This window comes from Phyllobates terribilis, unplaced genomic scaffold, assembly GCF_046119375.1.
Source record: "Phyllobates terribilis strain yellow unplaced genomic scaffold, ASM4611937v1 Scaffold_1__5_contigs__length_1240528914, whole genome shotgun sequence".
NCBI classification, from domain to species: domain Eukaryota; kingdom Metazoa; phylum Chordata; class Amphibia; order Anura; family Dendrobatidae; genus Phyllobates; species Phyllobates terribilis.
The window spans coordinates 839,308,227-839,329,560 of NW_027362761.1; the positions used below are offsets into that span (position 1 = coordinate 839,308,227).

A 21,334-nucleotide genomic window follows, 5' to 3' on the forward strand; every position below is an offset into this window, starting at 1 on the left:
TGCTGTAAAATATACGGGAGGCCATCCTGCAGTAGTTATATAATAGCAAGTGCTGCAAAATCATGTTCCAAACACTGTCAATTGATCACCTCTTGTACTTTCCATCAGAAAAAGTCAACATTAACTACACTATATACACTACTTTTTGGGCTTACCAAGCTATTTGATGCAAATGACTGTAAAGCACTATTGGGATATTGGTGGTGTTTTAGCCTAATATAACCAAGTCAAAATAAATGAGAATATGAAATGAGTTTTCATTGGTAGCTGTATTAACATCATTTTGGGGGGATAACAATTCTAGCAAAACTTTCATTTTGGGTGACCCAAAACACCCATATGTTGACCCAAAGCCTCAATTCTACACAATATAATGCCCCATTGCCACTTATATTTAGTCCGAAGTCCCCAGCTCTCTATATACAGTATGATGGTCTCCACAGTAGTCTATATACCTTATGATAGTCCATAGCCCCTTATACAAATTATGATGGCCCATATATACATACATATATTCATATATATATATACATATACGGCCCCACAGCCGCTATATACAGTGTCCCTATAGACTCCATATTCACAGTATGATGGCCCCACAGTAAAATCCCCTATATATATAATGCTACCTCAGCCACCTTCTCCTCTGCCTGCATGCCTACCATTTTGCATGGGTAACACATGCAGTGATCTCATTGTGTCTCAACGTCCCCTGCCTGGCACTAGCCCCAACAGAATGCAGGCCAGACTTAGCCTGTGGCCTACTACAGTATGTGATGGAGCAAGGAGCTGATGGCTCTGATGGATGAGATGCTCATCTTGCCTCATGGCAGAAGTGGCCCAGCCACCAATATAACACAAAGCAAAAAGTCCTGAAGTCAAGAGGTTATTTTGCAATATACAAAGTAGAAGTTTCATACATTATTGTTCCCATATTTAAAAAATAAATTAATGATAAATCTGATATCATATAGCATAAGTATGGAATAAAGTGTGGCGCCCCTGAGGGTTCGGTTGCCACAGAGTTATTGCATCTCACCCTGGGATGTAGTACCTCACTCTCAGGTAAGGAAGGAGTATGGTTTAGGACCCTAGCACTGCATCCACTACACCACATTTCCGGGGGACAGGGCGATAATGCTCCCATGAGAGAGCACAAGTGTCCCTGATCCCTGGCTGGAGTGGGGGGAACCACCTAGAGAGGGGGAACTATGTAGTGGGTGGGTGGAGGATGTAGATCCTGGGAGCACAGTGGTAGAGGTATAAAATTAAGGAACCATCTTGGTTCGTCGGAGACAGTCAGAACAGTAGTACAGTGGTGGAGAGTGAAAGTGACAGGAGCAGAGGCTCTGCATGGGCTCTGCTCCAAGGGCGGGCCTAGTCGGGAGGCCTGAGCCTGGGAGAAGAGAGGAGTGGGAGCAGGAAGGCTCCAGGACGAGGAGAGAAGGGACCCCAGGGGTACGGGTTGTGCAGCAAGCCACCCGTATGCCCGCCGCTGTCAGGAGGTAGGGGGGTCAGGCCAAGAAGGGGAACCGAGTCCCCCAACCAGCAGAGACTACAGGGCTCAACTTGGAACCGGAGGCTGCAGCACTTCAAGTACAGCAGACCGCCCACACCAGCCACTAGGAAAGTAGCCGCATAGGGCCAGGGGACGGAACACACGTCGCCCGCCAAGGCCTGAGGACACTGGACAGAGGTGTTGCTTGGTGTGAGGTACAAGGAGAGAGGCCAGAGAGGACACACAGAAAGGGGGTCCTGATAAATGCTCCAGAGATACTTGAGGGTAGACCGAGCCCCTCACTGCGTGAACACAGGACATTGTGGGCTCCTACACTGGCCCTGTATTTGGAACTGCTACAATCGTGAGTAAAAGCCCTGGGACTGCACTACCTGACTCCATGTCATTACTGATTATCTGCACCATAACCACCATCATCCATACACGCTGCCCTGAAGCTACACTCTTCCTGTGGGGAGTTACATCACCTTGCTGCACACACCATTGGCTTCAGTGAACTGCTCCGCAGCAGCGGTTATCAATAACCGCAATCCACAGGTGGCGTAGTCAGACATTATAAATACTGCACATAGACTACCCTGGTTTGACTGCCCTGAGCCACGGACCGGGTCACCGCCATGGTAACTACAACCCCCAGCATCCGCAAGGCCCGGCTCCGGGTATCCCCCACGGCCCAGGGGGCGCGTCAAAAGCACAGTTTAAATAAAATAAAGCACAAAAATAAGAAATGAAATAAAATGAATGCAGATAAATAAAAAATAGGTAAATTAAAAAGCTTCACAGCAAAAAAAAATCTGATGGCTCTAATGAAGTGCCACTGACAGTTGTCTTAGCAAACCAATGGCACCACTCGCTAGATTAATCAACACATATCAACTTGATTAGGCATCATTTTATATATGTGTTTTACTGCTTTTCCTTTACATAATGGAGCACAGTTTCCTTCAAAAATTATTTATTATTAAGCTGACTTTTATATTTGTACTCTAATAAATTCTTTGGTATATCAGCTTTCCAAAAGTGATCTGTTGATTTTAAAGAAGTTGGCCACAACTTTTTATTATGCCCTCAATGTATTCCCCCGTGCCCATAAGTGTCTTTGTAATTACCTTCTGTTGCAGGTTCTACCTGAGAGCGGTGCTATCGCTGGCAGCTCACATGCATCACGTGACCCCACGCTGACATCACGACAAGTGAGGGGTGACTTAGCGTTGGGGTCCCCGCGGTGGCTGCTGGGTCGTGGGTGGGGTTTCCTCGCACGTCACACCCAGCATCCACTGCGCCCTTTCCCGATGAATGAGGAGAGGGTGATCGCGCGGTGTGACGTGTGGAGTAACTCCGCCCTCAACCCAGCATCCACCAGTAGAATGCAGAAGAGGGACCCTCGGCAGCCTGGACTTGTCGTGATGTCAGTGGATGTCAGAGTCGGCTGCAGGCGGGGGTAACGTGATGCCTGTGAGTGGCCCGTAATATCGTCACTCACAGGCAGTAACTGCAACAGAAGGTATTTACAAAAACACTTATGGGCCCCGGGGGGATACATTGGAGAGTGGATAATAAGTAGTGGACAACCTCTTCAAGGTTAGCTGGAAAATACCTGAAGCAAACAATAGCTTTAGAAACATCAGACAAGACATTAACAAATCTGTCATAAAACATATTAGACTGCTTAATAGTAAGGCTCAGATGCTATTTTTTTTTAAAAGTAATCATTCTAGCATAACAGCAGCACCACTTTTGGTAGAGAGAGAGAATCCAATACTGGGGATAGGTAGGGAGAATCTATGATAAATGCATGTCTTATATGCTATGTTATGATATTTTTTGGTCTTCTAATCTTCAATCAAGAGAATATTTAGATAACTAAATTCCCAGAAGGACATTTCATGGAGAAACATACAGTCATATGAAAAAGTTTGGGCACCCCTATTAATCTTAAGCTTAATGTTTTATGAAAAATGGTGTTTTTGCAACAGCTATTTCAGTTTGATATATGTAATAACTGTTGGACACAGTAATGTTTCTGCCTTGAAATGAGGTTTATTGTACTAACAGAAAATGTGCAATCTGCATTCAAACAAAATTTGAAAGGTGCATAAGTATGGGCACCCTTATCATTTTCTTGTTTTAAATACTCCTACCTACTTTTTACTGACTTACTAAAGCACTTTTTTTGGTTTTGTAACCTCATGGAGCTTTGAACTTTATAGCCAGGTGTATGCAATCATGAGAAAAGCTACTTAAAGTGGCCACTTGCAAGTTGTTCTCCTGTTTGAATCTCCTCTGAAGAGTGGCATCATGTGCTCCTCAAAACAACTGTCAAATGATCTGAAAACAAAGATTATTCAACATAGTTGCTCAGGGGAAGCATACAAAAATCTGTCTCAGAGATTTAACCTGTCAGTTTCCACTGTGAGGAACATAGTAAGGAAATGGAAGAACACAGGGACAGTTCTTGTTAAGGCCAGAAGTGGCAGGCCAAGAAAAACATCAGTAAGGCAGAGAAGAAGAATGGTGAGATCAGTCAAGGACAATCCTCAGACCACCTCCAGAGAGCTGCAGCATCAACTTGCTGCAGATGGTGTCACTGTGCATCGGTCAACTATACAAGGCACTTTGCACAAGGAGAAGCTGTATGGGAGAGTGATGCGAAAGAAGCCGTTTCTGCAAGCACGCCACAAACAGAGTTGGCTGAGGTATGCAAAAGCACATTTGGAGAAGCCAATTTCTTTTTGGAAGAAGGTCCTGTGGACTGATGAAATCAAGATTGAGTTATTTGGTCATACAAAAAGGCGTTATGCATGGTGGCAAAAAAACACAGCATTCCAAGAAAAACACTTGCTACCCACAGTAAAATTTGGTGGAGGTTCCATCATGCTTTGGGGCTGTGTGGTCAATGCTGGCACTGGGAATCTTGTTAAAGTTGAGGGACGCATGGATTCCACTCAGTATCAGCAGATTCTTGACAATAGTGTTCAAGAATCAGTGATAAATATGAAGTTACAAAGTGGATGGATCTTTCAGCAAGACAATGATCCAAAACACCGCTCCAAATCTACTCAGGCATTCATGCAGAGGAACAACTACAATGTTCTGGAATGGCCATCCCAGTCCCCAGACCTGAATATCATTGAACATCTGTGGGATCATTTGAAGAGGGCTGTCCATGCTCGGCGACCATCAAACTTAACTGAACTGGAATTGTTTTGTAAAGAGGAATGGTCAAAAATACCTTCATCCAGGATCCAGGAACTCATTAAAAGCTACAGGAAGCGACTAGAGGCTGTTATTTTTGCAAAAGGAGGATCTACTAACTATTAATGTCACTTTTCTGGTGAGGTGCCCATACTTATGCACCTGTCAAATTTTGTTTGAATGCAGATTGCACATTTTCTGTTAGTACAATGAACCTCATTTCAAGGCAGAAACATTACTGTATCCAACAGTTATTACATATATCAAACTGAAATAGCTGTTGCAAAAACACCAATTTTTATAGAACATTAAGCTTAAGATTAATAGGGGTGCCCAAACTTTTTCATATGACTGTACTTCTTTGAATCCAATATAAGAGGCCTATTACCTAGCCAAATCAGACCTTTTGTTTTGTGCTGATGAGGAGCAAACCCCCTTAAACAAGTGTCTGCAAGTAGAGTGTCTAGTTGAGCCATTTATTCTAGCACCATTTATTCTAGCATGTGGCAAGGCTCAGTAAAGGGTCAATATTAACTTTTAGGATTGCCACCTCCAGTATGAGGCACTAAAGTTCTAGTCATCTTCTTTTCTGAAGAGGATATTTGCATATGCATATTTAATGCATGCATGAAAAATTTGCATTTTAAACTGTACCTCATCTCAGCTAAACAGTGCATGTTGGTCCTTTTACACAAACAGACAAACTGTCCATAACTAATGCCAATCTATGTTACAGAAAGTCGATAGATGTTCATTAAGTATAATTTTTACTCAGCAGTGATTGGGAGAGGGGTTCATTCAAATGATCCTTGGTGTGCTGGTACATTCCCCCTCCTCTAATACATTTTACTTTATTGTTGGCATATTGGCATGATCCGTTCTAGAGTTCAGAGACGTAGGTCATTATCTGGTATGACGATGTCTTTCCAGAATGACTGAGGGCCATTATGGGTAAGAAGTATCTATGACTTAAGAGAACAGTCCAGCTTCTAGATTAGGTTGAGCATTTAAAAATTAAAGTCTTTATTTGACATCCATTTAAAAATACACACATATTGCTAAAAGTGAGATGGGGGGAAGCTCTCCAAAAAACAACAACACATTTCGAATACTGATTGCATTCTTAATCCATTCTTAATCGGTCCAAACTAACTCTGGGATTAAGAAAAGCATTCAAAACGTGTTTTTTGTTCTGTAGGGTTTCTCACCACCCCACTTTTTGCAATGTGTATATACTTTTAAATGTCTGACAAATAAAGATTAAAAATGTTAAACATTCACCCTAATCTGGAAGCAAGACTTATTCTCCTTCAGCATGCATACTCGAATGCCATGCAGTGGCATAGTTCTGGGCTTCCCCATTATATGGATTGACTGGGAAAGGGGGAGCTGAAATTTTTTGTCCTTTTTTTAATGTAGAGGTATATATGACAAAAACCTTTAGGAGGGTGAAAGTTAGTGAACATAAAAGCATCCACAAGTGAGATATGATAAAGATATAGTTTAACTTTTATTGAAAAAAAGCTCCCAAGGCGAAAGATAGGCTCAAGAAATTTTTTTTTTCCAGTTTGTAAAATTATAGTGTATCATTTTAGTATAGGAAGTAATAAAACACATTCACATTTTGAATATTTTTCCATTAACATACAGTATTTGTAAGGAAAGATCATAGAACAGATTTTAATTGCAATAAATTCCTGCTAATTAAGGGCTATTTGTTGTATGCGCTTAAAATGGCTCCTTCATTTTTCAGTATCTAATTAAGAAGAAAGATGAATACATGACAAAATACTGTAAAGGTTATCTACTTAAATCTGAATGACAAAGCCATGGCAGAGAAATTCTTTTGACTGTTTTTGCATGATTGAATGCACCCTGCTTATACTGCTTGCTGACTCAAACGCATTGTTTTCCTTTTGCAGGTCGTGGAGACTAATTTGGTTGCCTTTGACTGTCACTGGATCATTATAAATGAGGTAATTGGCGTTTTAATGTTATTGTAATATGTTAATCCGATTTGCATACAGCAAGGCATTCTTAAATTGAGTGCAACTTTGCAAAGCATATTTTACTTTTAGTTTTCAGAACAGCAACAAAATAATTGACCGATAAATTAAGAGGTGATATTTCAATGCAATGAAAAGTGTAACCTGCCTTCTGGGTAGATTTTTTCTCTTAAAAGTATACTAATGAAAACTATTGAAAGAAGTCAAATTTAATTATATTATAGGAGAAGGCTAATCAAAGGTTGTCAGTAGTTCCCTGATATTATTATATTATCAAAATTGCTCAGTTTATATGTAAGCTTATTTTATGAAATAGAGAAAAAGAGCAAGTAAATAAAAACTAAGGTCTCATTCACGCATCAGTTTTTCTTGTACAAATGCTATCCATGTTTTTAACGTATAGCCCTAAAATAGTGAATGGGATTGTTCACATGTCCTTGATATTTGCAAAATCATGGAAACATCTCCGCTCTTGATCCGAGTATCGGATCAAAATCAACAATGAAGGTCAATGGATCTGTGAAAGAATAAGACTATACTTGGATATCACCCGAGTACTGTCTGATTTTCAGAGACTGTTAGACAGATGAAGATGGAGAAACTTTTTTTCACATATGAGAAAAAAACGCTAAAAATTGGACCAAAGTCTGATGAAACTCTAATGAAAATCTGATGAAACTCTTACGAATATCGCTGACAAAACTGTTCATTTTTTGTTACTCATGTATGAAATAAGCTGTTACGGATCCAGGTGGTGGAACCTCTGTGCTGTGATACAAGGAGGGACCAGAGGGGCGTAACTAAGTGCCTACCCGGACCGACCCTGGCCACACGGCGGCTTAGTCGACTCCGTGAACCAAGGAGGGACCGGGAAGGTGAACCAGGTGCCACTCTGGGACCGGCCTCATGTGAGAGCAGGCGACTCCTACGGGACTAATGGCCAAAGCCGACAGGCACAGCTGAGGAGCACGGCTGGTAGACAGGCAGGTGATATGGGTAGACAAGCAGGTGGGCACGGCTGATAGACAGTCTAGCGGGCACGACTGATAGACAGGCTGGCGGGCCCTGGAACCTGAGGGCTAGAGAGAGTGTTAGCACACAAACAACAACTTTGCACAGGCACCTCCATTATGGAGAAGGTGCCTAAAGTAGGGGCAGTCCTCCAGACATTGGCTGGGGACTTTTAGGACGGTACGTGCTTCCCATTTAAGAGGAAGGGAGCGCGTGTGCCCTAAGAGCAGAGACCGCCCCACAGGCCACACTAGTAAATTCACACATTTGACGAATGCTTGTGCTCGAAATGTTGCCTCTTAGGCTCAAGGAGAAGGAAGCTTTCCAAAACCAGATGGCAGCGGCCGTCCCTCGGTACTCGGTCCCCTTTCGCCACTCTTTCTCCCTGTGTGGCGTCCCAGCATTACACGAGCACGTGTCTCACAACATTAGACATGCCCTCAACAATGCAGTTACTGGGAAAGTCCACCTAACCATAGACACGTGGACAAGTGCTTCTGGGCATGGATGGTACATCTTGCTGACAGCACACTGGGTTAATATAGTGGAAGCCGGGACCCAGTGTTACCTTGGGACGTAACGCGTCCTCCCAACACTGAGGCTTCCCCCACATTCCACAGCTCCTGCACCTCATCCTCTTCAGCCTCCATCTCCGAAATGACTACATCAGTCACAAGCTGGAAGCACTGCAGCAATGCCTCGGCCAAGCGGCAACGGGCTATGCTGAAGCTAATATTCGTAGGTTACAAACCGCACAATGCTGAAGAGTTGTGGATAGCCCTGAAACAGCAGGAAGATCTGTGGCTGGCACCTCTGAACTTATAGACAGGCATGGTCATGTGTGACAATGGCTGGAACCTGGTGGCGGCTCTGAGGCGAGGCAAGCTCACACACGTACCATGCCTGGCCCATGTGCTTAACCTTTTGGTTCAGCGGTTTCTCAAAACCTACCCGGATCTGTCGGATCTGCTTGTCAAAGTATGACACCTGTGTGCCCATTTTAGAAAGTCAGCTACAGCTTCCGCCACCCTTGCCGTACTTCAGCAGCGTTTGCAGCTTCCGGCTCACAGACTGGTGTGTGATGTCCCCACGCATTGGAACTCTACACTGCAGATGTTGGGAAGGATTTGTGATCAGAAGAGGGCAGTTGTTGAGTAGAGATGAGCGTTGTTCTACTCGAACTGTTCGCCAATCTCATATTCGAGCTGTTTTGGGCGGTGTTCGAGCCGTTCGGCGAACACGAACGATTTGAGAAAAATTCGGCTGTTCGAGGTTATGTTCGATAACTGTTCGTGCACCAAAATCATAACTGGATTTTTTCTCAGTAATGATGAAAATTAATGTTAATACGCAGTTTGAGTGTACAGCGGGGTGGGGGGAGGGGCAGGGGATGGATCTCTGCAGGAATAATGAAGATCTCCATTTTTTTTTCTCTTTCCCGCATTTGCAGTGGGGAGGTGCAGTCTGTCAGCCTATCAGCAGCGCACACACGGAGCGAACTGCTGTTTTTTACACAAGCAAGGGCATGTGTCATTGGCAGTGTATGTCACATGTCCTTGCCCTATAAGACCAAGCCATTTTCCCCGTCGCCACCATTTTCTCACTGCTGCAGCTGCGTGTTAGACGGCACCGCTGTTGCTGTGTGCACTATACCTTGTTAATTTCAAGCCAATTTTCGCACAAATCTACAGATAGCTTGGGAGTAGGGAATAGTTGTGATTGCAGTCCTTTTAAGGACTAGGTTACAGCATTTCCTACGACTTTTATCAGACAGGTCTGTGCTCTTAAATAGATAGATTGTGGGAGTAAAGACTAATTGTAATTGCAGTCCTTTTCAGGACTAGGTTACATCAGTTCCTATCAGTTTTTGCCAGGCAGGTCTGTGCCAGTGCTGTGCAAGTTTTTTTCACAGCATTTGGCTGAATCTAGCAAAGCTAATCCTTTTTGGCCTATTGCAGAGTGTGTTAGTCAGTGGAGTAGCCTATCTGTGTTGCAAGATATACCACCTGTGTATAGAATACCAATTTTTTTACTGCACCTAGTGAAGTAAAATCTTTTGGGCATAGCATCATTCTATTAGTCCATCTATACTGACCTCCATCAGGTTGCAAATTGAATATAATTTTTTTCTGCATCTAGCTCTGAAAAAATATTTGGGCTTCTAGCAGTGTGTGGGACTTGTTCTATTAGTCCATCTATATTGACCTCCATCAGGTTGCAAACTGAATATATTTTTTTTCTGCATCTAGCTCTGAAAAGATATTTGGCCTTCTAGCAGTGTGTGGGACTTTCTCTATTAGTCCATCTATACTGACCTCCATCAGGTTGCAAATTAAAAATAATTTTTATCTGCATCTAGCTCTGAAAAAATATTTGGCCTTCTAGCAGTGTGTGGGACTTTCTCTATTAGTCCATCTATATTACCTCCATCAGGTTGCAAATTGAAAATAATTTTTATCTGCATCTACCTCTGAAAAAATATTTGGGCTTCTAGCTGTGTGTGGGACTTGTTCTATTAGTCCATCTATACTGACCTCCATCAGGTTGCAAACTGAATATAATTTTTTTCTGCATCTAGCTCTGAAAAAATATTTGGCCTTCTAGTAGTGTGTGGGACTTTCTCTATTAGTCCATCTATAATGACCTTCATCAGGTTGCAAATTAAAAATAATTTTTATCTGCATCTAGCTCTGCAAAAATATTTGGCCTTCTAGCAGTGTGTGGGACTTTCTCTATTAGTCCATCTATACTGACCTCCATCAGGTTGCAAATTAAAAATAATTTTTATCTGCATCTACCTCTGAAAAAATATTTGGGCTTCTAGCTGTGTGTGGGACTTGTTCTATTAGTCCATCTATACTGACCTCCATCAGGTTGCAAACTGAATATAATTTTTTTCTGCATCTATCTCTGAAAAAATATTTGGCCTTCTAGCAGTGTGTGTGACTTTCTCTATTAGTCCATCTATACTGACCTCCATCAGGTTGCAAATTAAAAAAACTTTTTTCTGCATCTACCTCTGAAAAAATATTGGGCTTCTAGCTGTGTGTGGGACTTGTTCTATTAATCCATCTATACAGACCTCCATCAGGTTGCAAACTGAATATAATTTTTTTCTGCATCTACCTCTGAAAAAATATTTGGGCTTCTAGCTGTGTGTGGGACTTGTTCTATTAGTCCATCTATATTGACCTCCATCAGGTTGCAAACTGAATATAATTTTTTTCTGCATCTAGCTCTGAAAAAATATTTGGCCTTCTAGCAGTGTGTGGGACTTGTTCTATTAGTCCACCTATACTGACCTCCATCAGGTTGCAAATTCAAAATAATTTTTTGTCTGCATCTAGCTCTGAAAAAATATTTGGCCTTCTAGCAGTGTGTGGGACTTTCTCTATTAGTCCATCTATACTGACCTCCATCAGGTTGCAAACTGAATATATTTTTTTTCTGCATCTACCTCTGAAAAAATATTTGGGCTTCTAGCTGTGTGTGGGACTTGTTCTATTAGTCCATCTATACTGACCTCCATCAGGTTGCAAATCGAATAAAATTTTTTTCTCCATCTAACCCAGCCAATGGTTTTGGCCTAATACCACAGTTTGGCCACTCAGCTCTGCTCGGTTCCCATCCATTGTTTTTTTGTGCAAACAACTCCAGAGTTGTGAATTAGTTAACCACCAAAATGAGTGGAAAAAGGCCTGCTGCTGGTGGAAAGGGGAATAGGCGTATTGGGAAGGGGAAAAAAGGTTGTGTCCGTGGGGTAGGTGTTAAAGCAACAGTAACATCTGCAGAAGAAAGACCATCTTCCAGCCAAACTAAAATGTCTACTTCTTTTAGCGGACAATGTGATAAGATCCCTTTCTTACGGCCACGCCAATCGCTACAAATTCCAGATGAGGCACAAAAACAGCAGGTGCTTCAACGGATATCAAGTGTTCCTTTAAGTGGGCTCTCCTCCACATCAACTTCAACATCACAAATACTCCAGTCCTCAAAGGTGTTACCCCAATCGCACTTGCTTCCTCACAGCTCCCAAATCTCCAGCTGCCCGTCTGAGTATGAGGTAGAACAGATGGTTGAGTCTGCAGAGCTGTTTACTCATACTATAGCCTGGGAATCAGAGGTCAACTCCAGCGCTTCTGTGAATCCAGACGAGGAAATGATCTGCACTGATGCCCAGAATCTTTAGGAGTCGGATCCAGGACCAGACGCAGAAGGTTCTGACCATAATGTAGACCCTCATTCCCAAACTGTAACTCCTGTTGGTGGAGACAATGAGGAAGACGATGATGAGACTCAAATACCTGATTGGAGCGACAACTTTAGTTTTTTGTCAGGGCAGGAACAGGTTGGCTCTGAGGACGATGGGTGTGATAATGCACAGGGTGATGATGATGAGGTTGGAGATCCCACTTACTGTCAACCCACAGTCAGCCAAGAGATGAGGTCAGCAGAGGAGATGGAGGAAGATGCTAGTGACAACGAGGTCAGGTTGCGCCTTCCTGGACAGAGACGTAGTACTGGAAGCATGTCAACAACTGCATCCTCAAACACAACTCTGCCTCTCACCACAAGTCGTGGTGGCTCTTCAGGTCGCATGGGTGCTAAGCCTTGCATAGCCTGGGCATTTTTTCAGATCGATAAAGATGACCCAACTCGTGTTATCTGTAACATTTGTCAGCAAAAGCTAAGTAGAGGCCAAAAAATATATAGTTTGAGTACTTCATGCATGAACCGGCACATGGACATGAAGCATAAGTTGCAGTGGGAAGCTCAGTGTGCTACAATGCGGCCTAGCCGGCCGGGCCAACCACCGTCTGCCATATCTTGTGCATCCGCGGCCTCTTCATCCTCTGTGACTGGGGGGACAGCAGTCACACCTGTTTTGGGGCGCAGACCTGCCACCTCTTTACCCGCAACAGCCAGCGTGATTGGCAGGTCATCATTTTCTTTGGAGGTGGTAACACCAGCTGGTGTTGAGCGCTGTCCGACATCGATAGCACCACCTTTGGATCAAGCAACCTAACATGTCCGCCTGCATCTTCCTCACAGACCGGCAGTTTGCCGGGGACACCCTTCTCAACCCCGTCTAAGCACAATAGCCAGCCCTCGGTCCCTCAGATGTGGACAAGTAAAAGACCATTTCCTCCTAGCCATGAGAAAGCTAAGAGGTTGAATTTCACCATCTGCAAGCTCTTGGCTACAGAAATGCTGCCTTTCCGCCTGGTGGACACAGAGGATTTTCGAGACCTTATGTCCGTCGCAGTGCCCCAGTACCAGATGCCCAGTCGGCACTACTTCTCAAAGAAAGGTGTGCCTGCGCTCCACCAGCATGTCGCACACAACATCACCGCTTCTTTGAGAAACTCTGTGTGTGACAGGGTGCATTTCACCACAGACACTTGGATGAGTAGGCATGGACAGGGGCGTTACATGTCGCTGACTGGGCACTGGGTAACTATGGTGACAGCAGGACAAGGGGCTGCTGTCCAAGTCTTGCCGTCCCCACGAGTTGTGCGTCAATCCTCTTTATGTCAAAGTTCCTCCACTGCTTCTGCCTCCTCAACCTCCTCTCGGTCTTCCACCTGCACCCAAGCCTGTCTGGTCATGCCACAAGCTTTCTAACTGCGCAGAAGGGATCCTGCACACCTCCTTACTATGCTGGCAGTAGGGCTCAACGTCATCAGGCGGTTTTTACTTTGAAATGTCTGGGAAATGTGAGTCACACAGCTGAGGAGTTGTGGTCAGCTCTGGAGAACCAATTTCATGAATGGTTGTCTCCACTGGACCTGAAACCAGGGAAGGCCGTGTGCGACAATGCTGCAAACCTGGGTGCGGCCCTTCGCCGGGGCAATGTCACACACGTGCCTTGTATGGCTCACGTGTTGAACCTGGTTGTCCAGCAATTTTTAGCCCACTATCCCAGACTAGATGGCCTTCTGCAGAGGGCACGGTCGCTGTGTGCTCACTTCCGCCATTCGCATCCCGCAGCTCAGCGACTTACATCTCTACAGAAGTCGTTGGGCCTGCCACTTCACCGGCTAAAATGCGATGTGCCTACCCGGTGGAATTCAACTCTGCACATGTTGCAGCGACTGTGGCAGCACCGACAAGCCCTGGTGCAATACGTTCTGACGTATAGCCTGGGCCAACGAGATCCAGAGGTGGGGCAAATCACGCTGGAGGAGTGGTCTCAGATCAGGGACCTATGCACCCTTCTGCACAGTTTTGAAATGGCGACGAAACTGTTTAGTGCTGACAATGCCATTATCAGCATGACTATTCCGGTGATTTACATGCTGGAGCACATGTTAAACAGAAGTCGGAGTCAGGTGGTGGCACAAGAGGAGGTGGAGGAAGTAGAGGAGGAGTTGTATGCGGAAGGGCTAACATCTGCAAGGTCCAGACGGTCGGCAGCACCAAGGCGGCAGGCATGTGAGGGTGGGGGAGATGGTTTTACCAGGGCGCATGGTAGCAGCCAAACTAGTGAGGAAGGTGCAGGAGCCCAGGAAGAAGTGGAGGACGAACTGATGGAAGACTCATCAGATGAGGGAGACCTTGATCACATTTCTGTTGTGCGAGGTTGGGGGGAGAGGACAGAGGAAGGAAGCATGATTGTTACCTCGCCACCAACACAACAGGGACTTGGTGCTCCTGGATGCGCAACACACATGAGTGCCTTCTTGCTGCACTACCTGCAACATGACCCTCGAATTGTGAGAATTAGAAATAATCCTGACTACTGGGTTGCCACACTGTTAGATCCCCGGTACAAAAGTAAATTTGCCGAAATTATTCCTGCCATAGAAAGGGATGCACGCATGCAGGAGTATCAGCAGAGACTGTTGCAGAATCTTACATGTGCTTTTCCACAAAACACCAGTGGTGCACATAGTGAATCTCACAGTTCCAACTTGCCAACCGTGGGACCGTCAAGTGTTCAGCACTCAAACCGTAACAGAACCACAGTATCTGCTGGTAACATCAATTTTGCGGAATCATTTCACCACTTTTTTAGCCCATCCTTTGCAAGGCCACAGGAGACAAGAAGTCTGACACATAGTCAACGCCTAGAGACGATGGTACAGGAGTATCTCCAAGTAAACATTGAAGCCATGACTGTGTCACTGGACCCTTGCTCTTTTTGGGCTTCCAATCTGGATAAATGGCCGGAGCTAGCCACTTACGCCTTGGAGATCTTGTCATGCCCCGCAGCCAGCGTTCTGTCTGAACGTGTGTTCAGCGCTGCTGGTGGTGTGCTGACAGATAAGCGCATGCGGCTCTCCACTGATAATGTAGACAGACTCACATTCATAAAGATGAACAAGTCATGGATCCGAAACGACTTTTCTACCCCTGTGTCATCCTGGGGAGAGTAAAAGCTTGATGATTGGTTAAAATCACCCTACCAACCGTTTTAAGCTTTCAAATTTCTAATCATGTTTATCTGTATCTTGGCTGGAAAATAATTTGGGCTTTGTAGCAGTGTGCAGCACTGATTCTATTAGGCCATCTATAATAAGCTCCACCATATTTAAAATTACTAATCATGTTTATCTGTATCTTGGCTGGAAAATAATTTGGGCTTTGTAGCAGTGTGCAGCACTGATCCTATTAGGCCATCTATACTAAGCTCCACCAGATTTAAAATTAATAATAATTTTTAGCTGCATCTAGTCCGGAAAATAATTTTGGGGCTCCGAGATGCGCAAGACACATAAGTGCCTTCTTGCTGCACTACCTGCAACATGACCCTCATATTGTCAGAATTTGAAGTAATCATGACTACTGGGTTGCCACACTCTTAGATCCCCCAAACTTTTCGATCAACCTTTTCATTTTAATAAAGACCAAAAAAATGGTCATTTTTGAAATTATAAGCATTAGCAGGTTATTAGAAACTGAAATCAAACAGTTTTCAACTCAAAACTTTATTCTAGGTGATGTTACATTTTCACATAGGACCCCTTGTTCGAAAGGAGCTTCTGAACTCTCTCGTCCATTGAATTTGTCAGGTTTTGGATGGTTTCTGCTTCAATTGTTTTGCATGAGGACAGAATACCCTCCCAGAGCTGTTGCTTAGATGTGAACTGCCTCCCGCCATCATAGACACTCCTTTTGATGATGCTCCAGAGGTTCTGAATGGGGTAGAGGTCAGGGGAGCATGGGGGTCACACCATAAGTTTGTTCCCTTTTATGCCTATATCAGCCAGAGATGCAGATGTTTTATGTGCAGCATGAGATGGTGCATTATCATGCAAAAAAATGATCTTGCTGTGAAATACACGGTTCTTCTTCTTGAACCATGGCAGGAAGTGCTGTTTGAGAAAATCCACATACATTATGGAGTTCATCTTTAGCGCCTTCAGGGATCCTAAAGGGGCCGACAATCTCTTTCCCCATGATTCCAGCCCAAAACATTACTCCACCTCCTCCTTGTTGGCGCTGTAGCCGTGTTTGCGTGGGGTGTCCATCAACCAGCCATCCTCCACTCCATCCATCTGGACCATCGAGCGCTGCACGGCACTCATCAGTGAACAAAACAGTTTTGAAATCAGTCTTCATGTAATGTTTAGCCCACTGGAGCCGTTTCTGCTTGTGTGAAGTGGATAGAGGAGGTCGACAGGATGGCGTATGCACAGCTGCAAACCTCTGAAGGACCCTGCATCTTGTTGTTCGGGGGACGTTGGAGGCACCAGCAGCTTCAAAAACTTGTCTGCTGCTATGACAAGGCTTTTTTGCCGCTGCTCTTTTAACCTGACGTAATTGCCTGTAGGAAAGAGTCCTCAATTTGCCCTTATCAGCACGCACACGTGTGTACTGTGAATCAGCTACATACTTCTTGATTGCCAAGACACTTCATCCTGATCATCGCACAATGTTGATTGTAGTCATGCCTTGACCTAAACACTCCACAATTTGTTGCTTCTCAGCAGCCGACACATCCTTTTTCTTTCCCATTTTGACAGAAAATGTAGGCTGCTTAATAATGTGAGACAGCCTTCTTAAGTAGTCTTGCCTTTCATTGGACACACCTGCCAAACTAATTAGCACAGGTGTCTGCAATTGCTTACAGTGATATAAAGAGCCCTGACACACATCACCATCAATGAGTTTAACTGACAAACAAACAAATTCTTCCCTTATCACTCCTAAACACTTTTTGCATAATAATTTGGAACACAGTGTACATGTACTTTTCCGCAAAACACCAGTGGTTCACGTAGTGAATCTTACAGTTCTAACTTGCCAACCGTGGTCTGTATGGAGTTGTTCAATAAAGGGCCCAAAATTAAGATAACATAGATGGGAGAGGTCTCTATGAATAGGAATTCCTAAGTATTTGATACCCTGTGAGGGCCAGGCAAAGGGAAAGTTGGACTGGATGGAATCCTATATGGATTTGGGGAGGGAGACATCGAGGGCCTCAGACTTCGCTGCATTGATTTTAAAATTTGACCATGTAACAAAGTGATCTATTTCAGCCATAACAGCATGGATGGATATATGTGATTGAGTGATATATACTAGGACATCATCAGCAAATAGAGAGCACTTGAACTCGGTGCCTCCCACCTCAATCCACCTAATATTGGGGTTATGGCGAATTGATGAGAGCAGGTGCTCCGTCACTAGGATGTATAAGAGAGGGGACAGAGGACATCCCTGCCTTGTCCCATTGGTGATTGTGAAAGGTGATGAAAATGTTCTGATGCACCCCCTGGGCCTTGGGACACCCGGAGCCAGACCCTTTTTGGTGGATGCTGGTGGTTGTAGTCTTCGTGGCGGCGACCCTGTTCCGTGGCTCAGGGTGGTCAAACCAGTGGCGGAACTATTTATGTGGTTTTGATGTTTAAATGTCCGACTACGCCACCCGTGGATTGCGGTCAGAGTGAACCGCCGCTGCAGGGCAGACCGCTGAGGCTGGTGTTGTGGGTGCAGCAGAGCGTAGCATAACTTCCCACGGGAGGAGTATAGCCTCAGGGCAGTGTATGCGGAGGATGGGGGTGATGGTGCAAGGCAGCAGCAGTAACGACACGGAGTCAGTGATGCAGTCCAAGGCCTTTACTCACAGTTCTTATTATCCAGACCACGTCTGCAGGTAACAGCTGCCCACGTCGTACTGTGCTCACCAGGTGAGGGGCTCAGACAACTCCCAGATAACTTTGGAGCGCTTCACAGGACCCCCTTTGTGTGTCCTTTGTCTGGCCTTTCTTACCAACCCTTCTGTCCGGCTGCCTCGGGCCTCCTCTTGGTAAACTTGGCGCCAGTTTCCCTGACCCTATGTGGTGCCTTCCTAGCGGGTGTAGCGAGGGGCTGCGCCACATAAAATGTCAGAGCCTCTGGTTTCTAGCTGAGGGTCGTTTCCTGCCTCCACTAGTTTCGGGGACCCGTCTCCCCCTTTGACCTGACCCCTCCACGCAGGTGGATTCGGGCGTGCGGTGGCGACTCGCCCGTCCGCACCCCTGGGATCCCTTCATTCCTTGTTCCTGGAGCCTTCTCTGCTCCTCTTCCTTCCTTCTCCCTCTTCCAGGCCTGGGCCTCTGTTACTAGTCCCGCCTCCGGAGCAGAGCTCTTGCAGAGCCCCTGCTCCCTGCCACTTCTGCTCAGACTTCTCTGCACTGAACTAAGATGGTGCCCACCTTTTATACTCCCTTCTCAATGCACCCAGGAACTGCTTCCTCCCTGCTCCTGCACTACAGGGTTCCCCTTCCTCAGTGTTCCCTCCCCCACTCCAGCCAGGGACAGGGACTGTCGTGCCCATCTCAGAGGCATATTGGTCGCCCTGCCCCACGGCAATGTGGTGTAATGCATGCAGTTGTCGGGTCCTGATCCACACTCCATCCTTACCTGAGAGTGAGATATCACACCTCTGGGTGAGTTGCAATACCTCTGTAGCAACCGAGCCCTCAGGGTGCTACAGTTCCATTTATCTTCAGCCTAGGTGACGTATTGTGATACAGGGCCATGATTTTGGCTATAAAAGGGTCCCCTAGACCCCTACCCCAAGCTTTTTAAGAGAATCATATATGGCGTGCCAGGAGACTCTATGGAATGCTTTCTCAGCATCCAACGAGAGTATCTAATTACAAATTTTTAACTGCATCTAGCCCAGGAAATACTTTGTGCCTAGTAGCAGTGTCTGCTAGTCAGCGGATTATCCCGGCTGTTAAGCAAGCTACACCACCTGTAGTTTTGGACACTTAATTTTTTCAAAGGAAATGCTTCGGGACCACGGGATACTCAGTGAAGAGCATCAGGAGGCACCCCAAGGCATAGGGGCTGGGACTGGCAGTAGGATGCCTTGCGGTGGACAGCCGAGCTCGATCCTTATAAAAGCTTTTTAACTGCAGCAGCTTTAGTGAACGCTACTGGAGCTGGAATTACGCGGCTGCTGGCATGAGACTTGCCCTCCAATAGATCCTTGTAAATGGATTTAAAGTGTATTCATTCAAATTAGAGAGACAATTTAAATTAAAAAGCTTAGAGCTACCTCCACCACAGGGGGGCTCGCTCGACCCACCAGCGGACAGGCACCAGTATTGGGAGAGGGGGGCTGGCCGTCAGGGTTCACCGCGGCTCTGGCACAAACCCGGCGACACGGAGGTGGCACGGGCAGGAGCGGACTGAACGTGTCGGCTTCTCACTTTTTGGATTTTAGAAGGGCATGACATGCCTATATTTGTGTCTCCCCCTCCTTTTACTCCTCCACCTCTTTTCTTTTCGCATGACTATATGTACTTGTCACTTTTCCATGTGTTAGTTGTGTCTTCTGAGCAGTTTGTCAGCTTTTGAACACCTTTGAAGGTGTTTTCTATGTGTTTCTATGTGTTTTTGTTTGCCTGCCATTGGTTTTAACGGTGTTCGAAGGTGTTCGACGAACAGTTCGACGAACAGTTCGGCGAACACACGGGTGTTCGACGAACCGAACCGAACTCGAACACTACGGGGGTGGCTCAAAACTATTGTTGAGTACCAGCATCAACAAGACCGGGTCAGACTCCACACATAAGACCTCAGGAGTGGATATGGATGTCAGACATATGTACCATCCTCCAAAACTTTGAGGACTCCACCAAGATGGTGAGCGGAAATGATGATGCCATAATTAGCGTCACCATCCCGCTTCTCTGTTTTCTGAAACGCTCTCTGCTCACAATTAAAGAGGATCCATTTCAGGCGGAGCATGATGAGAGGGAGCAAGGAACTGTACAGGGTGATTCCACACAGCCCAGCCTCATCTCATCCCAACGTGAATTGGGTGACAATAAGGAAGAGGAGGAGGAAGAACAGGAGCTAGTTTCCTGCGCTTTAGATGGTACTACCTGCACAACTGTCATACCGTCTGTTCAGCGTGAATGGCCTGAGGACAGGGAGGAGGAGGAGAGCATGGTCAGTCGTCCTCTTGGTGAGGACATGGAAGTCTTGCCTCTTTGCAGTCTGGCACACGTGGCTGAATTTATGTTACGCTGCCTTTCTCATGACCCTCGCGTTGTCCAAATTTTGGGTGACAGTTATTACTGGTTGGTGACACTTCTAGACCCACCCTACAAGGAGAACTTTCTGTCTCTTATTCCCTCTCAGGACAGGCCTAATAAAATGGTGCAGTACAAGAAGGACCTTGTGGAATTATTAAAAAATTCCCATCTGATAACGCTGGTGGCAGAGGTCACAGTTCGTTGGACAACCAAGGAGTTCAGGAGAGAGACACAAATTCAATCCAGCAGAGGCAGAGGAATGCTGTCAAAGTTCTGGGACAGTTTTCTCAGACCCTCTCAAGCCCTGATGCGCGGGGTACTCTATCAAGGAATGAAAAGTTTCTGAAGATGGTGAGGGAGTACCTTGCCAACCGTACCAATGTCCTCTGTGATTCCTCTGTGCCTTATAATTTTTGGGCATCCAAGCTGGACCCGTGGCATGAACTGGCTCTCTACGCCTTGGAGGTTCTGCCCTGCCCTGCCGCTAGAGTTTTGTCAGAGCGGGATTTTAGTGCTGCCGGTGGAATTATAACTGAAAATAAAAAAATTATAACTGAAAATGCTGACAGGCTGACTCTTATAAAAATGAACAATGGCTGGATTGGGCCAGACTTCTCAACACCACCGAATAATAGAAGCGTAATATAAACTCAAATACAGTGTCTTTTTTTTGGGAGGTCTAACTCTATTCCCATGCACCTCTGTCTTCACACTCAGATATGGGTATGCGCTTCCTGATTTTGTCTATTTGCTCTTGTCTTCCTCCTCCGCATCCTCATCCTCCACCACCATATCACCACCATATGTACCATATCAACATATCTATGTCTCTTGAAAGGGACATTGGAGTTCCTCCAAATTTTTGGCAGCCGTTGCTTCCCTGCATAGGCAAACAGTATGGGAGACACACTTCCTAATAATGGGAACATTGTTTTCAGGAGGCCCTCCGACCTCTACGTCTCTTGCAAGGGGTATTGGAGTTCCTCCAAATTTTTGGCAGCCGTTGCTTTACTGCATAGGCAAACAGTATGGGAGACACACTTCCTAATAATTGGAACTTTTTTTGCAGGAGGCACTCCGACCTCTACGTCTCTTGCAAGGGGCACTGGAGTTCCTCCAAATTT

General features: G+C 45.4%; 1 protein-coding gene across 2 annotated transcripts in view; it reads left to right on the plus strand.

The window, feature by feature from the left end:
* Positions 1-21,334, plus strand: part of GRID2 (glutamate ionotropic receptor delta type subunit 2) — a 1,987,749-nt gene that overhangs the window by 1,116,172 nt on the left and 850,243 nt on the right. For both annotated transcript variants that reach the window (XM_073638161.1, XM_073638172.1), the window contains exon 5: positions 6,637-6,690. In XM_073638161.1, coding sequence (XP_073494262.1) covers positions 6,637-6,690 — 54 coding nt within the window. The remainder of the gene's footprint in view (positions 1-6,636; positions 6,691-21,334) is intronic.